Source organism: Diceros bicornis, chromosome 31 (genome assembly GCF_020826845.1).
Source record: "Diceros bicornis minor isolate mBicDic1 chromosome 31, mDicBic1.mat.cur, whole genome shotgun sequence".
Classification (NCBI taxonomy): domain Eukaryota; kingdom Metazoa; phylum Chordata; class Mammalia; order Perissodactyla; family Rhinocerotidae; genus Diceros; species Diceros bicornis.
This window is the reverse complement of record NC_080770.1, coordinates 26,098,750-26,120,837: the sequence shown is the minus strand read 5'-3', so window position 1 is coordinate 26,120,837 and position 22,088 is coordinate 26,098,750. Positions and strand designations below refer to the sequence as shown.

The 22,088-nt window shown below is 39.2% G+C and overlaps 1 protein-coding gene across 1 annotated transcript in view; it reads left to right on the top strand.

The window, feature by feature from the left end:
- HSD17B12 (hydroxysteroid 17-beta dehydrogenase 12) overlaps positions 1 to 22,088 on the top strand; it is a 149,209-nt gene that overhangs the window by 97,084 nt on the left and 30,037 nt on the right. The window contains exons 5-6 of the mRNA XM_058527111.1: positions 10,080 to 10,144; positions 10,980 to 11,024. Coding sequence (XP_058383094.1) covers positions 10,080 to 10,144; positions 10,980 to 11,024 — 110 coding nt within the window. The remainder of the gene's footprint in view (positions 1 to 10,079; positions 10,145 to 10,979; positions 11,025 to 22,088) is intronic.

The following is a 22,088-nucleotide window of genomic DNA, read 5'->3' as shown; positions in this document are numbered from 1 at the left end:
GTAATTCACCAAGGCCAAAGGAGTATCCTTGGATTTGAAGTATGCCACAGAAAATGCTTTTTTCAAATGCCACTACCCTGACTTCTTTGACTTTTAAGAAGTAACATTCTTTATTCTAGAAGAAAAAATAGAAAAGCCCTCCTGGAAAAATATAGCTACTTAGTTTGTGATTCATTAAAAAAATGAACCATAGCTTTATTCATGCTTTATTTTTAATGCACCCTGGAGAAGAATTTTCCCATGACAAATGCTGTCAATGTCTTCTCCACCCATAGTGTCATGACTTATATAAGTTATAGAATCAAGAGAATCAGTTGGTATAGGGTGACCTGTGATGCCATGCTGGCTTACTGTATTCAGGCCTATTTTATTTCTCATCAACTTTTTTTATTTGTACACAGTGCCCATAGCTTTATTGAGGTATCATTTTAATAACAACAATACGTATAGATAATAAAAGTCAGTTGATTGCAAAGAATCATTGATTGCAAAAGCTAGAATAGACCTTATTTTCTTTTCTTCCTGTGCCCTTTATAAGTGAATACTTGCTCCATTAATGTAATTGGTGGGTTATTTTTTAATTAGTATCCTTCCCTTCTCCTGAGCTGAATGCAAAAATATCTTTTGGTTATCCTTGCCCGTGCAACCTGATGGATTATGGGAAATACTTGGCAAGCATTTGTGTTCTATTTTTCTCCCCTAAAACCTAGTATTTCTCAGAATGGTCTGGGATGGAGAATAGTTGAATATTGGGAATATGTATCTTAAAAGATAGTTTGAGGGCCGGCCCCGTGGCTTAGCGGTTGGGTGCACGCGCTCCGCTGCTGGCGGCCAGGGTTCGGATCCCAGGCGCGCACCGACGCACCACTTCTCTGGCCGTGCTGAGCCCGTGTCCCACTTACAGCAACTAGAAGGATGTGCAGCTATGACATACAACTATCTACTGGGGCTTTGGGGGAAAAAATAAATAAATAAATAAAATTATAAAAAAAAAAAAGATAGTTTGAGCAGAGATGAATAGTTAAGATCAGTTAGCTATCTCTGTTTATAGTTAAGTTTTCAAGCTTCTTAACAAAAGACCCAAGAGTATTATTAGCTACTTGGGGGAAAGGACCAGTTAGCTTCCAAATGGCAAACTCCCAGGTAATTAGTTGGGTTGAGATCCAGAGATGGCTTCCTTAAAGTTCAGTCCCCAAAGTACCAAAGGAAGAGGAAATAGATGCTCGGAGAGGGAGCCACAGGACTGCAGGAACTGGGTTATGGAAAACTTTTCTAGGATCCCTGGGAAGGAAGGAAAGTGGAGCATACCAGGAGGTTATGTGGCTTCCCAGTCCCAAACGATGAAGGAAGTTACAAGAAGAGGAGTCCGCTGCTTCTTCAGAGGGTTTAGAAATATATAAAGCTACAGATTATCTTTTAGCTATTCTCAGGAACCTTACTAATTAGAAATTAGTTTTAAATTGCCTTTTTTTGAAATGTAAATATCTCTGAAAAGGCCAATGACACCTTAATTTTCAACTTTTTGGGATTAGTACATTCAGTCTACCTGTCTACTTGCTGGATTAGTCACCCTGAGGAAATGGCTATTTTAGTTAGTGAAAGACGTGGAGAAATCATTTTGAAATGGAGAAGAAGAGGCTTAAAAAGGAAACTATGGTGGTAGGTTGGTGATCAGTGGCGTGCTGAGAGGGGAGGAGGAATAGAAGGGCAAAATAAAGTTAGTTGAGAGAGCACTAAAGGCAAACTTCCTATGTTTTTAAAATACCCCCCTCTCTTTTTTTTCTCCTGTAGCCCAGACATAAAATCGCTCAGGCCCAAGAAAGGCCAGAGGCTGTTAGCCTAGATACATAGGAAAGGATTACAGGAGCAGGATAGGATGATAGTTTGTGGAAAGGGTGGGGTTTCTCTATTATACCAGGATTTGATTTTTGTGTCTTCTAGGGGTTTAGGACACTTCCGAAACTTCCCTTTCATAATGCAATCAAATTCTGTCCCTAACCACCCAGAGTTAGTGTAGACTTCACAAGTTCAAGGGCACAGTCCCCAACAAGACTGCCTTCATTTCAGATACCAGATGCAAGTTTGGGGGTCCCCAGGCCACCTGCACTCCTGATCAACTGACTACAAATTTGGGGGACCCTGTGACTGCCTCAGGTTTGATAATTTGCTAGAACATGTTACAGAACTTAGGAAAGCGCTATACTTACAATTACGGTTTTATTATGAAGGATACCAATCAAGACCGGCCCAATGAAGAGACACATAGGGCAAGGTCTGAGAGGGATCTGAACACAGAGCTTCTGTACCCTCTCCTTATGGGGTTAGGACTCATCACCCTCCCCACACATCTGTGTGTTCACCAACCAGAAATTTCCACTGGGCTTCAATGTCCAGAGTTTTTATTGGGGTTTCATTATGTAGGCACGATTAATTGACTGATTGGCCATGTGATTGAATTCAATTTCCAGCCCCCGGTTCATTTCCCAGAGGTTGGGCTGCCTCAAAGCCCCAACCGTCTAGTCAAAGAGTTGGTCTTTCTGGTGACCAACTCCCATTCTGATTCATCTCGTTAGCATAAACTCAGGCGCCATCCAAAGGCCCACCATGAATAACAAAGCCACTCCTATCACCCTGGAAATTCCAAGGGTTTGGAACCTCCACCCCAGGAATCTGGGACAAAGACCAGATAAATTATTTATACAGCACCTTTCCTTTCCTATTTGTCGACTGATTCATTCAGTCAATCATATACTAATTCATTCAACAAGTAAAATTCTAGAGATATAGCTGTAAACAAAACTGATAATTGTTTCTGCTTCATGGAAGACAGCCATTGAACAAGTAATTGAGAATGTGTTGCATGTAATGAAAGAGTATGTTACTGAGAAAGCTAAGAGTGTCAGAGATGATCTCTGAGAAAGTAATATTTAAGTTGAGGCCTGAAGGCTGGTTAACCCTGGGAGAAGAGATGTGGGAAGGGTTTCCAGGTAGAAGAAACAGTGTGTACAAAAGCCCTGAGGTTGAATGTGCTTGGCAAGTTGGAGGAACAGACAGAAGATCTGTAAATCTAGAGCACGGATTGCAAAGGGGACGTGGCTAGAGGCTGAGATTAAGCAGGGCCAGATCACAAAAGGCTTAGAAAGCAAGGTTAATACGTTGGGACTTGATTGGAAGGACAGTGCAGACGTTGTACAGTTTTAAGCAGTAATTTGACATCATACTAGAATTTTAGAGAGATCATTCCGACTCCCAAGTGGAAGAGGGCAAGAACTGATACAAGGAGACCAGTAGGGCTATTTCAGCAATGAAACATAGGATGATGATGGTTTATAGTAGGATAATGGCAGTGGGAATGGTTAGAAGTGGATTGACTAGAGAGATGTTTAGGAAATAGAAACAGGACCGATTTCTAACGAGGGTCCTCATCAGAGGTCTTGTCTGACAGGAGTGAAGAATAATGATAATAGTTTGGTTTTTAAGTCATTATTGCCAACATTCATTAAGCATTTTTTATATGCCAGGCACCATGCTAATGAATCTCATTTACTCCTCGACAATCCTATAAGGTAGACATTACTATTTCTGTGCCCATTTTATGGACAAGAAACAGAGGTTCAATACATTGTCCAGGATTATACAGCTAGTAATTAGCAACTTCCAGCTTCTGACTTGAGCCATTGGGTGCTATTTCCCTAAGACAGGAAACCCTGGATCAGGAGCAAATTCTGTAGATAAAAATGATGATTTCACTCTGGTATATGTTAAACTTGAGCGGACTATGAGAAATCCAAGCGGAGATTCAAGTGGACAGTTGGATTTCTGGCATAAAGGCCCTCCTTTGTGTTGAATGAGGCAGAACCCTGGTGTAGCCAATCATGGCAAGCAGAATAGGTACATGGAATTATTTCTTTTTTCATACTAGGATACTCATCAGGAACATTATCAGGCTAAGTATAGTACCTTATAGTTCCATTAGATGTGTTAAATGAGATTGGATTTCTAGAGTGAGAATAAGACTTAGAAGTCACATGTGTTTCTTTTTACTCTAAACCCACTGATGGTATTAATTAAAGCAGAACCTTTAACTTAAAACTGGGTAATTAGCTGTCATTTCAGAAATGTAAATAGAACCATAATTCGTGAAATTGATAGACGTTCCTCTCATTAGCTGAGATTTAACTACCCACCTCATGTCATCCTTCTTTCCTCATCCCCTCTTCCAAGTTCATGTGGGGCAAATCTTCCCTGTTTTGTAGTGAGGATCACATATCAGTTTACAATTAAACAGTGAAAATGGAATGTTCTGTTGTGTTGCTCCTGACTCAGTCTCAATTTTTCAATTTCTGATTAAAGGCACTGCAAACTTAAAGCCTTGTAAACTCTCTTTTATTTAGAAATTGCTACTCACAAGTGTATGAAAACTGTAAAGTTTGCAAAATGTTTTACATGGTGTTCCAAATATCATCTGTCAGAGTATGAACATGTGCTAGCGACAGCAATATGTTAAATAAGGCAAAGGAGGAATTTTCTTTGCATCACTTTCCAAACTGTGTGTAGACTGAAAGACTAGATCTTCTTGAATGAAATAAAGAGGGTAGAGGAGCAGTTAGGATAAATTTAATCAGTATAAACAGTTATCCTGGTTAACTGTTGCCTAGAGCTCTCCTTCAGGAGGCTCGCTCCACTTGGACGCAGGTCGTATATAATAAAAGCAGAGACCTTGTCCTCCTGCTGAAGCTCCAGCACCTAGAACGGTGTTGGGTACAGAATAGGAGTTGTGTAAATTGTTAAATAAATGACCACACAATAATAGTAACTCTTCCTCCTCCATTTTTTTTTTTAATTTTTTTGTGCATGAGGAAAATCAGCCCTGAGCTAAGATCTGATGCCAATCCTCCTCTTTTTTTTTTTTTTCTGCTGAGGAAGATTGGCCCTGAGGTAACATCCGTGCCCAGCTTCTTCTACTTTATATGGGACGCTGCCACAGCATGGCTTGACAAGTGGTGTGTCGGTGCGCGCCTGGGATCCGAACCTGTGAACCCCCGGCCGCCGCAGCGGAGCGCGCCCACCCAACTGCTTGCCCCACCAGGCCGGCCCCTTTCTTCTCCATTTGTTAACATACTGATATGCTCCAGGCATTGGGTTAAAGATTTTATGCACATTATCTCATTTGATTCTTCAATTATTATCCCTAATTTATATATAAAGGCAATGAGGAAACCCAGACTTACTGGGGTGGAGTCACTCGCCTCTTGCTAGTAGTAGTAGTAGAGCCAGGACTGAAACCCAGGTCTAGTGGACTGCAAGATCCATACCCTTTTAGTTCAAAAGCTTAAGACAGGCGAGGGTCCCTGCCTTTTGGTATTACTTAAGTCTACATTTTAAAAATCCAATTTATTTTGAAATATAATGAGGTGGCAGCATTTTTTTCTAATCCATTTTTACTGATGAACTCTAATAGGCTTCCCTGTTCTCTAGTCTTTAATTTGAGGACTTGAACTGGATTAATGTATATAACCACAAATGGGGCTGAAATGTAAACGTAACATTTTCTACTTTGATATGATGAGAAGGAAATAGAGAATACTTTGCATTAGTTCGATATCTATTGGGAAGCCCAACCATTAGCCAATGTATTTTTAAACCACCTTAATTTCTTATGTCTCTGATGAATCTGGAAAAGGCAGCAGGTTGGACATGATCTGTGTGTGGTTGCCTGCATCTGTTATTATTGTGTTTGTTCAAATGGATTTTTATTTTCTAATTTATTTATTTTCTAATTTATTGTTACTTGCTCCTCCTTCATGCCCAACCCAGATACCAAATATCTGATTTTCTAATGACATCATTATTTCTATAGCAGCTGGTTTTGATAAAGGATACTAAGTCCAGTAAGGTCAGAAGCAGCAAATGAATTGAAAAGAAACAGAAATCTTGTGTATGTTCTTTTTTTTTTTCTTTTTAAGTATGAGATGTGGAAGTCATTTTTAGACAGCAGTATGATATAATTTAGAATATGTATATAACATTCAGAATTACTCTGTGGATTTTCTGAGTCTTTAAAATACAGTACTTATCAGTATGGGTGTTTTAGAAAGTTCTCGGTGAGGGCACATGGAGAGCAGTGCTGAGCACGGCGCACTTACAGGTCTTGATCAGCTCTGTTAGGCTTGCTCCTCTGTAGCCAGCTCCTTCCCTGTCCACTTACTTACCTTGTCCTTGGTCGTGGTCTTTCTTCACCTCTGTCCTCTGTCTGCCTCCTCTCTTCCCTTGAGCTCTTCCCAGTCTTAGAACTCCAATGAGAAACTGACGGGAAAGATTTTATATCTGTTCATGGTCCTGTGGTGATTACTGGAGTAGTGGTTGGAACTCTGAGATTACACGGACATCTTTGTTTTTCAGAAAGACACGGTGTCTTTTACGTGAGTAAGAGGGTTTTGTGGGTCACTGAATAAAAATTTTTAATCTGTCTCTGGTGCCTCACTTGAAGAATTCAGAGAACCTCACTAATGAACAGATATTTAATGCCAGTTGAAAATGCTACCATTTAGAAGGGATTTTCAACTCTCTGAATAATGTTGAGATGTTGAGACAACTCGTGGCATTGTTCAGTTTGGTGAATCCTATAACAAATCCTGTAATATTTAAAGATGGCATTGCATGCACCCATTCTTAATGAGATTAAATTATAATGGAAATATTTCCATCCTTTACTCCTACCCAGAGCCTGTTTTCTTCTTTTTCCAATTCCCTGAAAGCTTTCTGCCTGCTGTTTGATTATTGCTGCCACCCAATGTCGCAAAATAAAATTGCAAAGGGTTTTCCTTTTCCAAAAGATTTGCACTATAGTGCAGTTTATGGAAATAACTATTTGAGAGCAACAGTTGTTTTTCTCTATACTCTGAAATAATAGCACTCTGAAGTGATTACCTATTGTGGAGAGATTATGAATATCATATATTCCACAAGCAAAAGGTGCAACTAATAAAACAGGAAGGGATTTAGGGATCCTAATCCCCAGTATATGACAAATTGCCAGCGTGACCTTGGCATGTACCTCCCCTAGTAAAATTGGGGTCAATGTTCTGCAAGATCTATTCCAGCTTCAACATTTCTTTTTCCTGTGTGTATTTTTGGTTATAAAATCATAGCCCTTATACATGATACTATTTATTTCTTTGGGCTAAGGTTCTCAGTGTGGAACATGTTTTCTTTTAGAGCTGTGTTAAACAGATGTTCACGTTTTCATTGTGTGAGTAGATAGCTTCGATGGCTGTCCTTTGCTCAATTAACAGAGACAGATCTGAAGACTTTCTATTGTTAGCGCAGCCTTAACCAGAAGAACACTTCCCTGCTTAGTTATTCGTGGGCTTCCTTAGCTCGACTTTGTACGTGTTAAGATTGCAAAGTCAACTGTGCTGCTTACACAGTTCCCACATTTTTAAAAAAAACTCAAATCTGGATTTTAAAATAAAATTACATGATTAAAATATAATTACATGATTCAGTTTTCTTTAGCATTTTGAAATAGAGCATTACTATTTCTGTGGGCTAGAAAGAAATCTGAAGATAGAAAGTGCTCTAGATATGGGAGAGTGAAGGGAGATGGGGTTTGAGCTACGTGATGGAATTTTTTAAAAATGCTGAAGGTTGGGGGCCGGCCGGGTGGCACAAGCGGTTAAGTCCGCTCGCTCCACTGTGGCGGCCCGGGGTTCACCGGTTCGGATCCCAGGCGCGCACCGACGCACTGCTTGGCAAGCCATGCTGTGGCGGCGTCCCATATAAAGTGGAGGAAGATGGGCGTGGATGTTAGCTCCTCAGCAAAAAGAGGAGGATTGGCAGGTGTTAGCTCAGGGCCAATCTTCCTCACCAAAAAAAAAAAAAAAATTACTGAGGGATGTTACAATTTGGCCAAACCTTTCCTCAAAGATTCAAAGATTCTGTTATCTTAAACTGACTTTGTAAAGAATATTTTATGTGTAGCATCTTCTCTTAGTCACACCGTAAATAAGTTATTCATCTTTGATAATTCTGTAGATGGTTAAAGTCAAGTGGACATAAAGCTTCACCTTCAGCTTAATGGCTTACTTGTTAATCTTTTATAGAATCGATTCCTAGAACCCTTGGTGGGTGGAGAAACTACTGAATAAAATAAAAATAGATTTGGACAGGCTATTATTAATTATGTTTAGATACTATCCCTATTCAGATGAGCATGAATCCTAATTCAATACAGTTTGCTTTGCTGCTATCCTTTGCTTACAAATCTTCAGACAGGTTTCAGTGATGTTGTTCAAGCCATCCTGACCGAATTTTGCAAGTAAAATCTTGAGCCTCACACCCTCAAGTGGCTGGCTAATTGCTAAATATAGAACCCTTGTTGAGTTCCCTTGAACTACTAATTTTGTTAGTCTATTGAAAAGTTATTCTTACTACAATCAGGTTCATCTGGCACAATTCCTTATAAGCTTTAGCAGACTGATCATAATTTTATTATCTTTTTGCTACTGAAACCTTTCTTTTCTAATACTTTACAGTTTTGTGAAACATTACTATCAGATTTCTATTTATTATCCAATTATTACTGGTATTTTTTCTGAACTGAATACTTGATGAAGGCATATGATGGCTTTACTGTAGTGGTGAAGAGTCTAGCCTCTTGAGTCGAATTTCCTGCATTTGAATCCCAGCCGTACTTTGCTCTGTGACCTTGGGCAACTGCTGTGAACTTACAGTTTCCTAATACGTAAAAGGGAGCTAATAAAAGGAACCACGTAATATGGTTGGTGTGATGATTAAATATAGATAGATAGATAGATAGATAGATAGATACATAATCCATTTCATTATTTATTTAGTTAAAATAAATTCTAAGATATTTTATTTATTTTTTGGCTCCTGCAAATGCTCCTAAGTTTGTCTTTGTCTTTCCAGGGCTAGGGAGAACCATAGTATATCTGAGTGTTCATCATGTACCTAATTATGTATCAATTTAATCATAGCTTCTTGATTGTCTTAGAGCCCAACCTTAGGTTAGGTGATTGAGAAGCAAGGAGACAAGGAAGACTAGGATATGACCTTGACTTTCAGGGCTTATCATCTAGAAGTGATGGATGGTTACTGGAGACATTTAGTCTGACCCACTTTGTTCACTCACTTCCCTGGAAGTCAGACTTTCCAGGAATAGGCTCCCATGGTACTCTGTACTTTGTAATGAAATAATTGTTTTATTTTATTTTATTTATTTTTTGCTAAGGAAGATTTGCCCTGAGCTAACATCTGTTGCCAATCTTACTCTTTTTGTATGTGAACCACCACCACAGCATGGCCACTGACAGACGAGTGGTGTAGGTCTGTTCCTGGGAACCGAACCCGGGACGCCAAAGTAGCGCTCGCTGAACTTAACCGCTAGGCCACCGGGGCTGGCCCGAAATAATTGTTTTAATTCTTTTTGTTTAGTGGCTTTCTCTTCCTACTAAAGTGTGTGCTCCTCGATGCCAGAACACTGTTTTCTTTCTGGATTTTCTAGTTTGTAACACGTTTTGCACATAGGTGTATGGCAAATATTTGTTAAATGATTAAATGAGCTCTCATTTTAGAGATGAAGAAACTGAGATGCGTATCATGCATGACTTACCCCAAGTCACACATTTTCTGAAACAGTTATAAGTGGAACTCAAGTTTCCAGGCTCCTGCACTATAGTACTCTCTGCACTTTGTACTACACTATGAAAATTTAAGATCTAGAGGGAGATTAAGCAGTATCTACAAATAACTGTGTTACAGAGGAAAATACACACACACACTCCAAGGGGATATGGAAATTGAGAGGTGAATAAAAAGTCCTTTTGTCAAGGGGTGGGTGGTAGGTACAGAAAGGCTTAATGAAGAAGGAGACGTTGGAACTGTCCATACATGGATAGATTTGGGTAGAAAGATATGGGAAAGGTCACTCCAGCCATAAACAGTATGTTATGTAATTGTATATATCATCTTAGTCTTGATATCTTTAATCCCATTATTTCAATAAATCTATAAAATATGTATGTTAGCCAGCTAATGACCTTGTCTTATTTCAGTGAACAACGTGGGAATATCATATGAGTATCCTGAATACTTTTTGGACCTTCCTGACCTGGACAATGTAAGTCTTCCTTTGTATGTTATGGTAACAAAAAGACTGCGTGCAGGTTTGGTGAGGCAGTATGGTATGATGGTTCAGGCTGTGAGCACTGGAGTCTGGCTAACTGCCCGGGGTTCACACCTTGGCTCTTTTACTGGCTGCCTGAGTTACCCTGGGGGTGACCCCAACCATACTTAGTCTCTGTTCCCTCGTCCATAAAATAGGCAGCTTTACAGGAATGTTGGAGGGATTGAATGAGAAAATATTTATAGCCTCGTTTGTAAAGTGCCAGGTTCAGTAATAGCTCTAGTTTTATTATTCTTATTTTTATTATTATTCCATCAAAACAGCTCTGTTTTAAGTATCAGGATTCTAAATATCAATTTAAAAATCACAGATATGTTAATAGAGAGCAATGTGGTTGATTCAGGTAACCCAGCTCTACCAAAATGAAAGGTATATCCTTGATGCAGGCACAATTCTTTAATAAAAAGTAGAAAAAGCATATCATTGAAGGAATATGTAAATTTTTAAAAATTGTTGAAAATCTTAGATTCAATAATTTCTCCTTTTCATGTCAGCAGAGAGGAAATTGCATATTTATTTTAGATTTAGTGTCTTTTTGCTTCCAGATTTTGCTTGCATGTATACGGGGATTTTGCCTATTAGCATGAATTGCTGCTTTTGGTAGAGAGTAAAATAAAATCTGCATCTCTACCCCAGCGCCTCTCATTTTCCAAGGTCTCTGCTATATCTGGGGAAACTTGCAGTGCATCTCTAGATCACTTACATATATAGCTAATATGATTACTTCCATTATCAAATCTATATAAAGTTACCAATATTTTTTTTGCAGACCATCAAGAAACTGATAAATATCAATGTTCTTTCTGTTTGTAAGGTAAGCAGCTTCTTTATAAATATGTCATCCTTTTTTGTTATTTTCTATTTAAAAAAACTGATATAATCTGTTTGTTCAATTCACTTAACTCTTGTTTAGATGTAAGTATGTATTCCAGATGAAGACGATCTATTTCCTTATGTCTTCAGGATGTGGAAATAACTGAATACCAAACAGGTGTCTGTATGATTTTACTTTTTTTGTGTGTGTGTGTGAGGAAGATCAGCCCTGAGCTAACATCCATTCCAATCCTCTTTTTGCTGAGGAAGACCAGCCCTGAGCTAACATCTATTGCCAATCCTCCTCCTTTTTTTTGTTCCGTTTTTCTCCCCAAAGCCCCAGTAGATAGTTGTATGTCATAGTTGCACATCCTTCTAGTTGCTGTATGTGGGACACTGCCTCAGCATGGCCAGACAAGCAGTGCGTCAGTGCACAACCGGAATCCGAACCCTGGCCGCCAGTAGTGGAACGTGCACACTTAACCGCTAAGCCATGGGGCCGGCCCCATACGATTTTACTTTTTAACAACTGAACGTTTATTAAATGCCTCCTGTATGCAAACAGGATGGTAGGTCCTGGGACTATACAAAGTAATTTAGACTAAAGATTTATTTGTACCAAGTTTTCATCTACATGCAATTCATCACTTATAAATTGTTTCTATTTCATATCCCCTGTGATACATGTAACGTTTTGAGTTAAATGTTGTGGTAAAGCATTGTATGGGGAGTATGGGACTACAAAGTAATGAGAGTTGATTTTTTACATAAAAACTACTCTAGTTTCTAGTTGCTAGGCCTGCATTATAGCCATGTCACTTGTATATGCCGACAAGAGACACCACAGCTAATATGTGCTAAAGGGAGAGTAGCTAGCAAATATGAGCATCTGAGCACCATTTCTCCTTATATTTTAACAGTAACTACAGTAAGATACCATACCTTGATTATACATAACCAGACCAGCAGAAAATCTTGCCTGAGGCAGAATTTCCATGGGCAACATGGATACTTGAAATTTGAACATACGGATGGAAAAGCCAAATCCGTTTTCGATAACTCTTATGTACTAGTTTAAGGAAATCAAAAAATATTTAACTCAAAACTATTAGGATTGACCAGATAAATATAAATAAGTACTTAATTACTAATGTTCACTTTATGGCATAGTCTTGGTCTTTTTCTCTCTCGTGAATGTTTAGAGAAAAATTCTTCTTGTGTCTTCATGTTCTGAGAAATCATAACCCTTCCGTGGTTGATTTCAAGTGCAAGAACCCTAAAATCTTATGCCTCGTCCAACATGTTGCTTTTAAAGTGTTTAGTCAATTCAGTTTTTATATGATCTTAGCAGTACGGCTGATGAAGGTAAACCAGCTCTACCAAAATGAAGCTACATTGTTGATAAATACATTCCACAGAACATTTGGTAGCTTGCTACTTAAAGGTACCTCAAATGAATTATATAGTAATATGGCAAATAACTTTATAAAACAAATAATCACTGTATCTCTTCTGTTGTTGTTAACCAAGGCTTTTTCTCACATAAGATTCAGTTTAAGTGAGGCAAACTACTAACAAGTGGATCTGTGAGTAGATTTGGAGCAAGACCCAAACGCACAAAATTGATGCTTTTAGAATGTGGTTAACATGAATATATCTGTATAGTTTTAAAAGTATTTCCCTTGGCATACCTACATAAATGTAATCATTCTTCAATAATCTGTATGAGGTTTCACGTTAATTAAATAACTCCACCATTTACTAGTTATATGACTTTGAGCAAATTACTTACCCTCTGTGCTTCAGTTTTTTGTCTATAAATTGAAGATGATTAATTCTCTTTACCTCACAGAATTGTACTGGGAATTAAACGAGGTAATTTGTATAAAGCTCTTAGAATAGTGCCCAGATCATAGTAAGGGCTCTAAAAAAGGTTACTATTATTTTGTTAAACTCAGAGCTGATAAAGATTTTTAGTAAATATGTGCAACTATGACTTTATTTTTTAGTAAGCAAAGTTTTTTTAATCAAAATTAGTCTCCTTCTAGTCTATAATTTATATATTTTGTGGTTTTGCCTTTTGAAATAATGACTGATGTGTACTATTGTTTTGATAATCTTTTCTAGTACATTTGGCTGAATGCTTAAAACTAATGAGTGTTGGGACTGGCCCGGTGGTATAGTGGTTAAGTTCGTGTGCTCTGCTTCAGCTGCCCGGGGTTCACAGGTTCAGATCCTGGGAGTGGACCTGTGCACCACTCATCAAGCCATGCTGTGGTGGCGTCACACAAACAAAATAGAGGAAGACGGGGACAGATCTTAGCTCAGGGCTAATCTTCCTCAGCAGAAAGAGGAAGATTGGCAACAGATGTTAGCTCAGAGCTGCTCTCCCTCACCAAAAAATAATAATAATAATAAGTGTTAAAACCATATACTTGTGTTTCATAATATATTGTAGTGAGTTAATGATGGAAATCATGTTCAAGTGTTTAAATGTTATTTTATAGAATTGTTATACTAGCTACAAATTTGTCTTCTGATAATTTTAATTCTTCTGTCAGATACACTGTGTAAGGTTTTTACTTCAAATAATTAGTATTTTCTCCTATAACTTCCTGCTTGTCAGTGCTTACATGTTTGTATACCCTTATAGTATAAATGCCTGGCCTCCTCTGTCTCCCAAAACGTGCATTTTTGGCTGGCAGTGTGCAGAATACTAATGATAAAAGGCCAAGGTCCTGACCTTGATCTGTGAGAACCGATCAGCTTGCTGTGCTCCGAGGTCACACACTGCATCCTTTGAGCAGCGTCTGAGCACGGATCAGCGTGCGCTGGTGTGATCACCTCATGTCCTGCTTAAAGATGAGTAGTGCAGGGGGGGAATATGGATACAGCAGCACAAACCCAACAGCACTGTAGAATGTCTTCCAGTGGTTTTAAAATAATGATGAAATAATGAGGCACCAGTCCTAATTTCTTGACAAACTATAAAAGGCTTCTCCCACCTCTTCCTTCGTCCTCTTCCCCTTTCTTTTTTCACATGGGCATATGTACTATGAAATGAGTTAGTGGAGACAAATGCTAACTTGTTAAACATATCATATCACATTGTGAACCATATTGATAGGAAGTGTCACCGGCAGAAGAGCTGGATATGCGCTTCAAATTTTTGTAGGTAAACCTTTTTTGCAAGTCAAATCCCATTTGCAAAGCTCTAAGGGAGTTTGCTTTTTACAGCACTTCTTCATTAAGCCAAATAGTCATTCTTTAATTTATCTTGACTGTAAATATGGAGTTTCCTGTACCTTTGTGATATGCCCTTTTAGTGGAAAAACAATTCAAAACTCTTGATTTATGCATTATGGAATTAATAACATCTGGAGGACAACCAATTCGTCCTTGTACTATAGGCAGGATCAGTGTATTATCATCTCTGTCGCACAGTTGACTTAGTGACCGTTCGGGTATGAAAATGGTTTGACTCCAGCAGCAGGAGGCGAGTGGTGTGCTGTGGCTAGCCAGAAGGCCGGAGAGGTAAGTTAGGACACGATTGTGCAGGAACTTGAGTGCTGTGCTCAGGAGAATGCAGAGACATAGAAAGCCTTCAAGTAGAAATGAGGTATGTGATCTGATGTACATTTTAGAAAGGCAGTTCTAGTGGCAGAGTGACATGGCAGTATGTATTTTATGGTATATGTGTTTATCTTATTTATACTGAGAAAAGGGCATTCACCTTGATGAAGTTTTTTGTATTATGCTCCTGGTTTGGTGTTCTTTCGTGCTGCTGTGATTGGCTCTATCGCATGTTTTGATGAATTGTGCCTGTTGTCCTTCAGTTGACTGTGTTATGGTGCCAGGGCCAGTGCTACGTGTTCAGTAGCAATGGCTCTTTGGAGCCCTGGGGTAACTTAAAAGAAGATGAAAATTGGTCTGGCTCTAGAATCTTAACAGGGTTTTATGGTGGCTGGACATCAGGGGAACTAGGGCATGGATGTCTGCAGCCTAGTGCCACAATGAATGTATCAAAAAAGGCTTATATCAGAAAGAGGACATCCTCTTCGCACCATCAATATTGGTCCAAGTTTTATCTCCTCACCAAGCCACGTAATAGGGGATGACTGGCTGGGAGGTGTGCCAGGAAGGACTGGAGAAATTAGTTTGCCCTGGTGACCTTGGGCTTGTGCCCCTAATTTGGAAACATTTGCTGAGTGGGGCCCCAGCATCTTATTGTAAGTCCTGTGCTACACCATGAGCATTGAATGACCTGGCTCTACATTCCTTCTGGTCCAGGATAATTGCTTGGTCCATGTGCTCCTGTCCTGTATCGGTAGGTCAGATGATCATAAAAATCCCGTAAGTCCCACATTCCAATAGAAGAAGAATAAAAATGCAATATCCTGACCAAAAGAATTGCATCATCACCAGATGAAGTGGTGGTGAGTGGCCCAGAAGGATATTGGGGAAGAAATATTAACCAGAATAGTCTTGACTACAGATAGACCCCTGATGTGTAATCATAGAGTCCAGTCTCCCAGGCTACCTCTTCAGTTCCATTCTGATTATTTCTCTTTTCATCTTGTCCAGTAATTTAGGTTTATTCCTTTCTTCCCTCTCAGTGACTTGCTTGACGGGGCTTTCCTTTTACCAGGCAGAATACTGTTCGTTGAGGTAACCCAAGGGGTGTTGAGAAGCCTTGTTGCATGCTTCATAGTTTTGCTCTCAAATCCTTCAGGGTTGAATTTAGTCTGGTTCTTGCTTCATGCAGAGCAGGTAAGCGCCAAGGTGGGAAGAGCAGTGGTGTGGAAATTCTATACGGGTGACCAGTATGGCAGGTAGGTGGGCCTTAAACTAGAAGAGAGGTCCTACTAGCCAGGGCTTTTTTCTTGTGATTTCAGATGCTCTGTGACTAAAATCTAAAGTAACACTTATTTCTCCTCTAGAACAGTGGCCTTCAGACCAGAAATGGGTGTAGTTTAGAGATAATTAAATCTCCAGATACTGAATCCCACTCTTCTAAAATAGTTCCGGTTTTATGCCCAGAGGGGTTTCCGTCTCAGAATACTGAGAGAGTTTGCAAATGATATTGTTGTCCTGCTACTGGTTATACTATTAGAGAAGTCATGGAAGATGGGAGAAGAGCCATGACTCCAGAGGCAGGTACATACAAGTCCTGTTTCAGACAGGTCCTACGCTGAGCTCCACACCAATCACAGACAAGTTCTCCCACAGATCTCGTGTTGTTCGTTCCTGATTTGAGGTCACTGGTTTTAACATCTGCCAGATTTGGTGTTTCGTTCCTTCTCTAGGCCTGACTGGGCTTTGATTCCTTTAATGACAGTTTTAGGACCTCAAACACCATAGACTCCTCACTCCTTTTCAGATGAACATTGCACAATCAATATTTCCTGAACTGCCTGCGGCCCCTACCTGAGGGTGGGAAACACATTCCTTCTTTTTTTTTTTTTTTAATAATTTTATTTATTTATTTATTCCCCCAAAGCCCCAGTAGACAGCCGTATGTCATAGTTGCACATCCTTCTAGCTGCTGTATGTGGGACGCGCCTCAGCATGGCCGGAGAAGCGGTGCGTCTGAGCGCGCCCAGGATCAGAACCCGGGCCGCCAGCAGCGGAGCCCATGCACTTAACCGCCAAGCCACAGGGCCGGCCCAATACATTCCTTCTAATGGGACTGGACCCTGAAGTTGCTGCTGGGCGTGGTGAACAAGGTGGACTATCAGGAGTGGCCCCCCTACATCTGAATCCCTTAGGAAATTTCCAGGCTACCATTCTGACAAATGGAGAGGATGTTCCAACCTTCTTTATTACCTTTCTTAGAGCAGAGAAGGAGGTGGGTGGAGGTGTGGCCCAAGGTAAAATTTATTAACAGCCTCCACTTACAGTGAAGTACCCCTGAGCTGTGTTTGCTTTACTTGGGACGGGGAGGAGGAGTCTTAAGCGCGTCATCATAATTTAGTTCTTTCATCAGATATTCATCCAAAGTGGGGACTTGAAACCCTGTCTGTTAGGAGTGGTTGATAGAACTAGAGATGTTTAGTGTGGAGAAGGGAAGCATGACACCTCACACACACACACACCCCTAATCGAGGCCAGTTAGTTTCACCTCCTAAGTATTTTGCAAATCAACTCACTTCTTTTCATCCCCAGTGAGGCCTTCCAAATTCCAAGCCCCTAAACTTCTCAGTGGGAGCTACCAGACTAGCCTAACCAGCCATTTTCATCCAACTTGTCTTCCTCCACTCCAGTCTCCGTACTCCAGCCAAAGTGTTACTTTACATCAGATCATATCACACCCCTGTTAAATCCTTCAATGACTTCTCCTTTCCCTTACGTCCAGAATCTTTCATGTGACCGATAGGGAAGGGCATACCTGATTCGGCCCCTGCCCACCTCTCCGGTTTTCGCCTCAGGTCTCTCTCCCTCTAACTTTGTGCTCAGGCCAAAGCACCTTCCTTTAGTCTCTTGAACCTAGTGTACCCTCAGGCTGTTCCCTCTCCGTGGAAGCCTCCTTCATCTCCCACTTTACTAACTCTATTCATCCTTCAGTTCTCAACTGAAGTATTATGTACTTGGGGGTGGGGCTGGGGTGGGGAGCCTTCCAGACTAGATTAGGTCTCTCAACCACGCAGTTTCATTGCGCACTGCATATCTTCCCTTCATTCTAGTTGAGTGTCTCTCGACAGATTGTAAGCTCCATGCCATCTCCTAACCCTGGGCCTCACCTGTGGCGGGTATACAAAAAATGCTTTTCGAATAAATGAATGAATGAATTAAAAAACTAAAAACTCTCATTCTTTGGGAATAAGGATCACACTTACTACATGAGGCCCTAGAAGGCTGAAATTAGATCAGTTGTTGATATTTACATGGAAGTAAATTGTGAGAACTTTTTATCTTTGGATCTGCCAGAAGTGGAATGGGCAGAAGGTAAGTTCCCTTTCTGATTCTAGGTCAGAGGCTGCAAACCGATAGTCTGTGTGCTGCCAACATATTTCTTGGCTCAAGCAGTGTTTTCGAAATTGGGATATTTCACACCCAAATTTCTAGCTTCTCTTAGGAAAAATCTGAAAATCGAGTAACACAGACCTGACCTGCTGCATGGCAACAAGTGGTTAGAGCTGAAGAGCAGCTGAGTATGCTAAGTAGTTAGGCCTGCGCTCTCCAGATTACCACAGTCCGCAGTGGTCCCTACTGTCTGACTTACCTTACTCAGGCATGTTACTACCTGGGCCTTTTAGGCATTTGAGTTTGCATTCCCCTGTTCAGGTAACTCCAGGTATTCAGTCTACTCAAACTGAATAACTGCTTGGTGTAGTTGAAGGATTAGAATGACTGACTAAATCAGTCTCTTTCATCCTTATGATGATCTGAAATCAAAGCACTTGGAGTATGAGGCCCTTTGCCTGCTTTTGAAAAGCTGATTCTTTCTTTCTGATACCACTGTGTATTCACTGTATGTCACTGAGCCAGAAGTGCCTAATTCTGTGCCCTGCCCATGGGGTAGATAATAAGTGTTTGGATGGATGAAAAGCACAGGAGAAACACTTATTTCCTTTTTCTTACGTGGATTTGCCTCTGGCATGTGACACATTACCAGCAGGGGGAGCCCTCTATTAATTTGGAAATCCATGAGAAAAATTTCTGCTCAGCAGCCTAACTGTATTTAATTTAGGGATTATGCTAAGAATTTATCCCCCCACACCCTGCCCGAAGAATTCAAGTTAGCAACATTAGGAAACTAATAAATTGTAGGAAGGTGAGTATGACCCTCACCACTGACCCCCCCACCCAGGGCTTTTCTAGATGAAGACATTCCAAGTTAATATCTAGAGTCTTTCAATCCATTTTGAAAGCAGCTATCATTATGTTCCTAAAAATTTCTCAATTATTGGATACATTTAGCCCTTAGAGTCTCACAGTAATGGGCTGCTTCAGGCATAACTACAAAATGATGGGTTTGCCAAACTGCATGACAACTCCTCTTTCCATAGTTTTCATCTTTAAAAAATGAAGGAGTAATTCTAGATTGGTTGTAAAGTTCTTTCCAGCTCAAAGTAAAGGTAGTTCATAGGAGAAATGCCTTACATATGGGTAAAATGTATAAATCTCTTTGAGAACTTTAGGGATTATTTTCTCCTCCTCAAATCTGTCATTTTTTGAGAAGTCAGCTTATTTTGGGAAAATTCGTGTAATGGAAACTCGTAGCATATTGTAGTATGCTAAACTTGGAAAAACATTGTTTGATGGTATATGCATTATTTCTATTTTTGTTTCGAGTTTGTAAATTATGGCTTTATTCATTTTTTTTTTTGGTGAGGAAGATCGGCCCTGAGCTAACATCCGATGCCAATCCTCCTCTTTTCTGCTGAGGAAGACTGGCCCGGGGCTAACATCCATGCCCATCTTCCTCCACTTTATATGGGATGCCACCACAGCATGGCTTGCCAAGCGGTGCGTCGGTGCGCGCCCGGGATCCGAACCGGCAAACCCGGGACCGCTGCAGCAGAGCGCGCGCACTTAACCGCTTGCACCACCCGGCCAGCCCTGATTTACATTCCTTTTTATTAATTGGTATGCAACCCTCTGTTCTAAATATTTCTTTCTTTTTCTTTTGTTAAATATTTTAACATATATCAAATCAGAATTATTACAAAAGGAAAAACCTTGTTTTTTATGATGTAGGGTTGAATTTCAGGTTAAGTAATATGGCGCTGGGGGGAAATGGCAAAGAGTGCTCTTAACTTCCACAAAGACTTAAACATTAACAAAGAGGAAAATTAAGTAATACTTGGAGATCTCAAAGCACTCTAAAAACTTTATCTAATTAAGCTTTTCACCCCCTGCACAGTAAATAGTCTGTTAGCCATACAGGTGAGATTCTAAGAATTTCTAATTAAGTTGTATTCTTGGTACCACAGAGCTCAAATTATACAGTTTGCCAAAGAAATGTGTGCTGTTTCGTTCTAGTATGACTTCCAATGGAGTTACCATCAAATTTCTGGCAAATAGGCATTGTGTAACATCGTTGTTACTTTGTGTAATTCTTTTCACTGTTATACTGTGATTTTTAAAATTATTGTTAGTGATCCCAATTGAAAACTTGTATAAGGTATTTGCATCCATTTCCTTCTAATTTGTGTGGGTTTATTTTTCGGTTGCTTGAATGCAGCTCCTGTTGACTCCAAGCAGGTTTCTCTGGGGTTGGGGCAGGGCCGAAATGGACAAAGTAGCTATTTGTGGTGTCCTTACTATTAGTGTGAACAGCCTGGATGCTGGGGGCTTTGCCCGGATTCTGGGGCAAGTTGTTACGCTTTATATCCTACTTATATATAATGGCGATACAGGTGACAATATTTGTTTTCTTATTTTTCTAGGTTATCTTGAATTTTAATCTTTTCATTTGGGTTTTGGTTGCTTTTTTGAGCATCAAGCAGTAGTGTTTTCTTTGTTCTGTTCTCTGCAAAAAATGACCAACTGCCAGAGGTTATGTGATACAAAAATAATTTGCTTGTAAAAATAAATTACTTGCTTGCAAAATAATTTGCATAATTTGTATAATTTGCTTGTGTTATCAGTTTTCATACTAAACTAAAAAGTGGGGAAACCTAAACTGGCTTTGAGTATAAAATAAATTTCCTTCTACCAACTCTTGATTACTGATGCCAAAGAAGTGAAAGAAAAAAATTTTATTCATGTTAATTTCTTTTAGAAATAAGATTAATTGTGGGGCTTTTCTACTTACAAAAGCAATGCAAAATTGTTGCCAAAAACATGATAAATATTTAAGAATACTAAGAGGAAAAGAAATCATTTATAATCTCAGCCACAGATCATTTTAATATAACATTTTCAAGAATTTTCTAGACCAGCCAATGTATTTTTTGTTATGTATTTTAACTAGATGATCTAATAATACTGATTTTGATTTTGTATTAGCTAAATGAGCTTCTTATTTATTTCCCAGCCAGAATATACCTAATTGTGGCAATAAATACCCGTAAATATTTTACTCTTGAAATTGAATACATGGTGTACCCAAAAGGAATTCTGAATTGAGCTGTGATTGATAAAGACTTTCATTTATCTTTGTATATTTGTATGGTCTATGGCTGGCTTGCCTACTGATGCAGTATCTGGGTGTGATATAACAGATAGTGATCTTTCCCCTTTTGATTTTAGGCTTTTAGGACTTTTTTGTGTCAAGGATTGATGAAATTGTCACTAAAAAATATATCTATATAAATAGGAAACATTTGTTTTTTCTGCAAGGATTTGAAGCTTCCTTGTTGTGGAGGTACTATTGCAGCAACTTGGATCACTTTTTAGGAAAGAATTCAATTTAAATTGTTTGCTGTATACTTTTGGAAATAACCCTAACACGGAAGAAAACAAGTATAGAAATCATGTTTACTACCGCTTTTCTAATATTCTTAACCACTGAACTTACCAGTTATGGTAACCTTATTTTAGCAATATCTTAAGAGGAACAAAAAATTTCCCGGTCCAGCAATTATCACCTGCAGATGGCCTAAAATTAGCATATTGAGTTAACTCCAGAAACAGCTTGTGAGCTGTGAAATGGAGTTTAGATAGTGAGATTTCACAGAAGTGCTTGGTATGTGGTATAAATAGCCAGACATCAGGATACCAATTGATGCATATAAAGTAAAGTGAGACTACTAATAACGTAGTTAAAATATCCTATGTAAAACTTGATATTAAAGAGAATTTAATTTGATGTGAACATGTTGGAGTCTCTCTGTTATGCATAGAATATTAAGACTTATTTGTATACATATATCCAAACAAAGAAGGCTTGAAATTGAATTTATTATGACTTATAATCTGATTAGAAGGAGAGATAATTTAAGTATAGATGAAGGCATTAATCAATTTTATAAAAACTTGCAGATTTCAGGTTAACTTTTCTCAGGCCTTTCAGTGTCATTATTTGACAGATCAAAAAAGACGTTCCATTTTATGGCAAGGAGAAATAATTTAGAGTCAGAATTTAAAAAGACAAGCCAGTGAACAATGTGAAAGAATT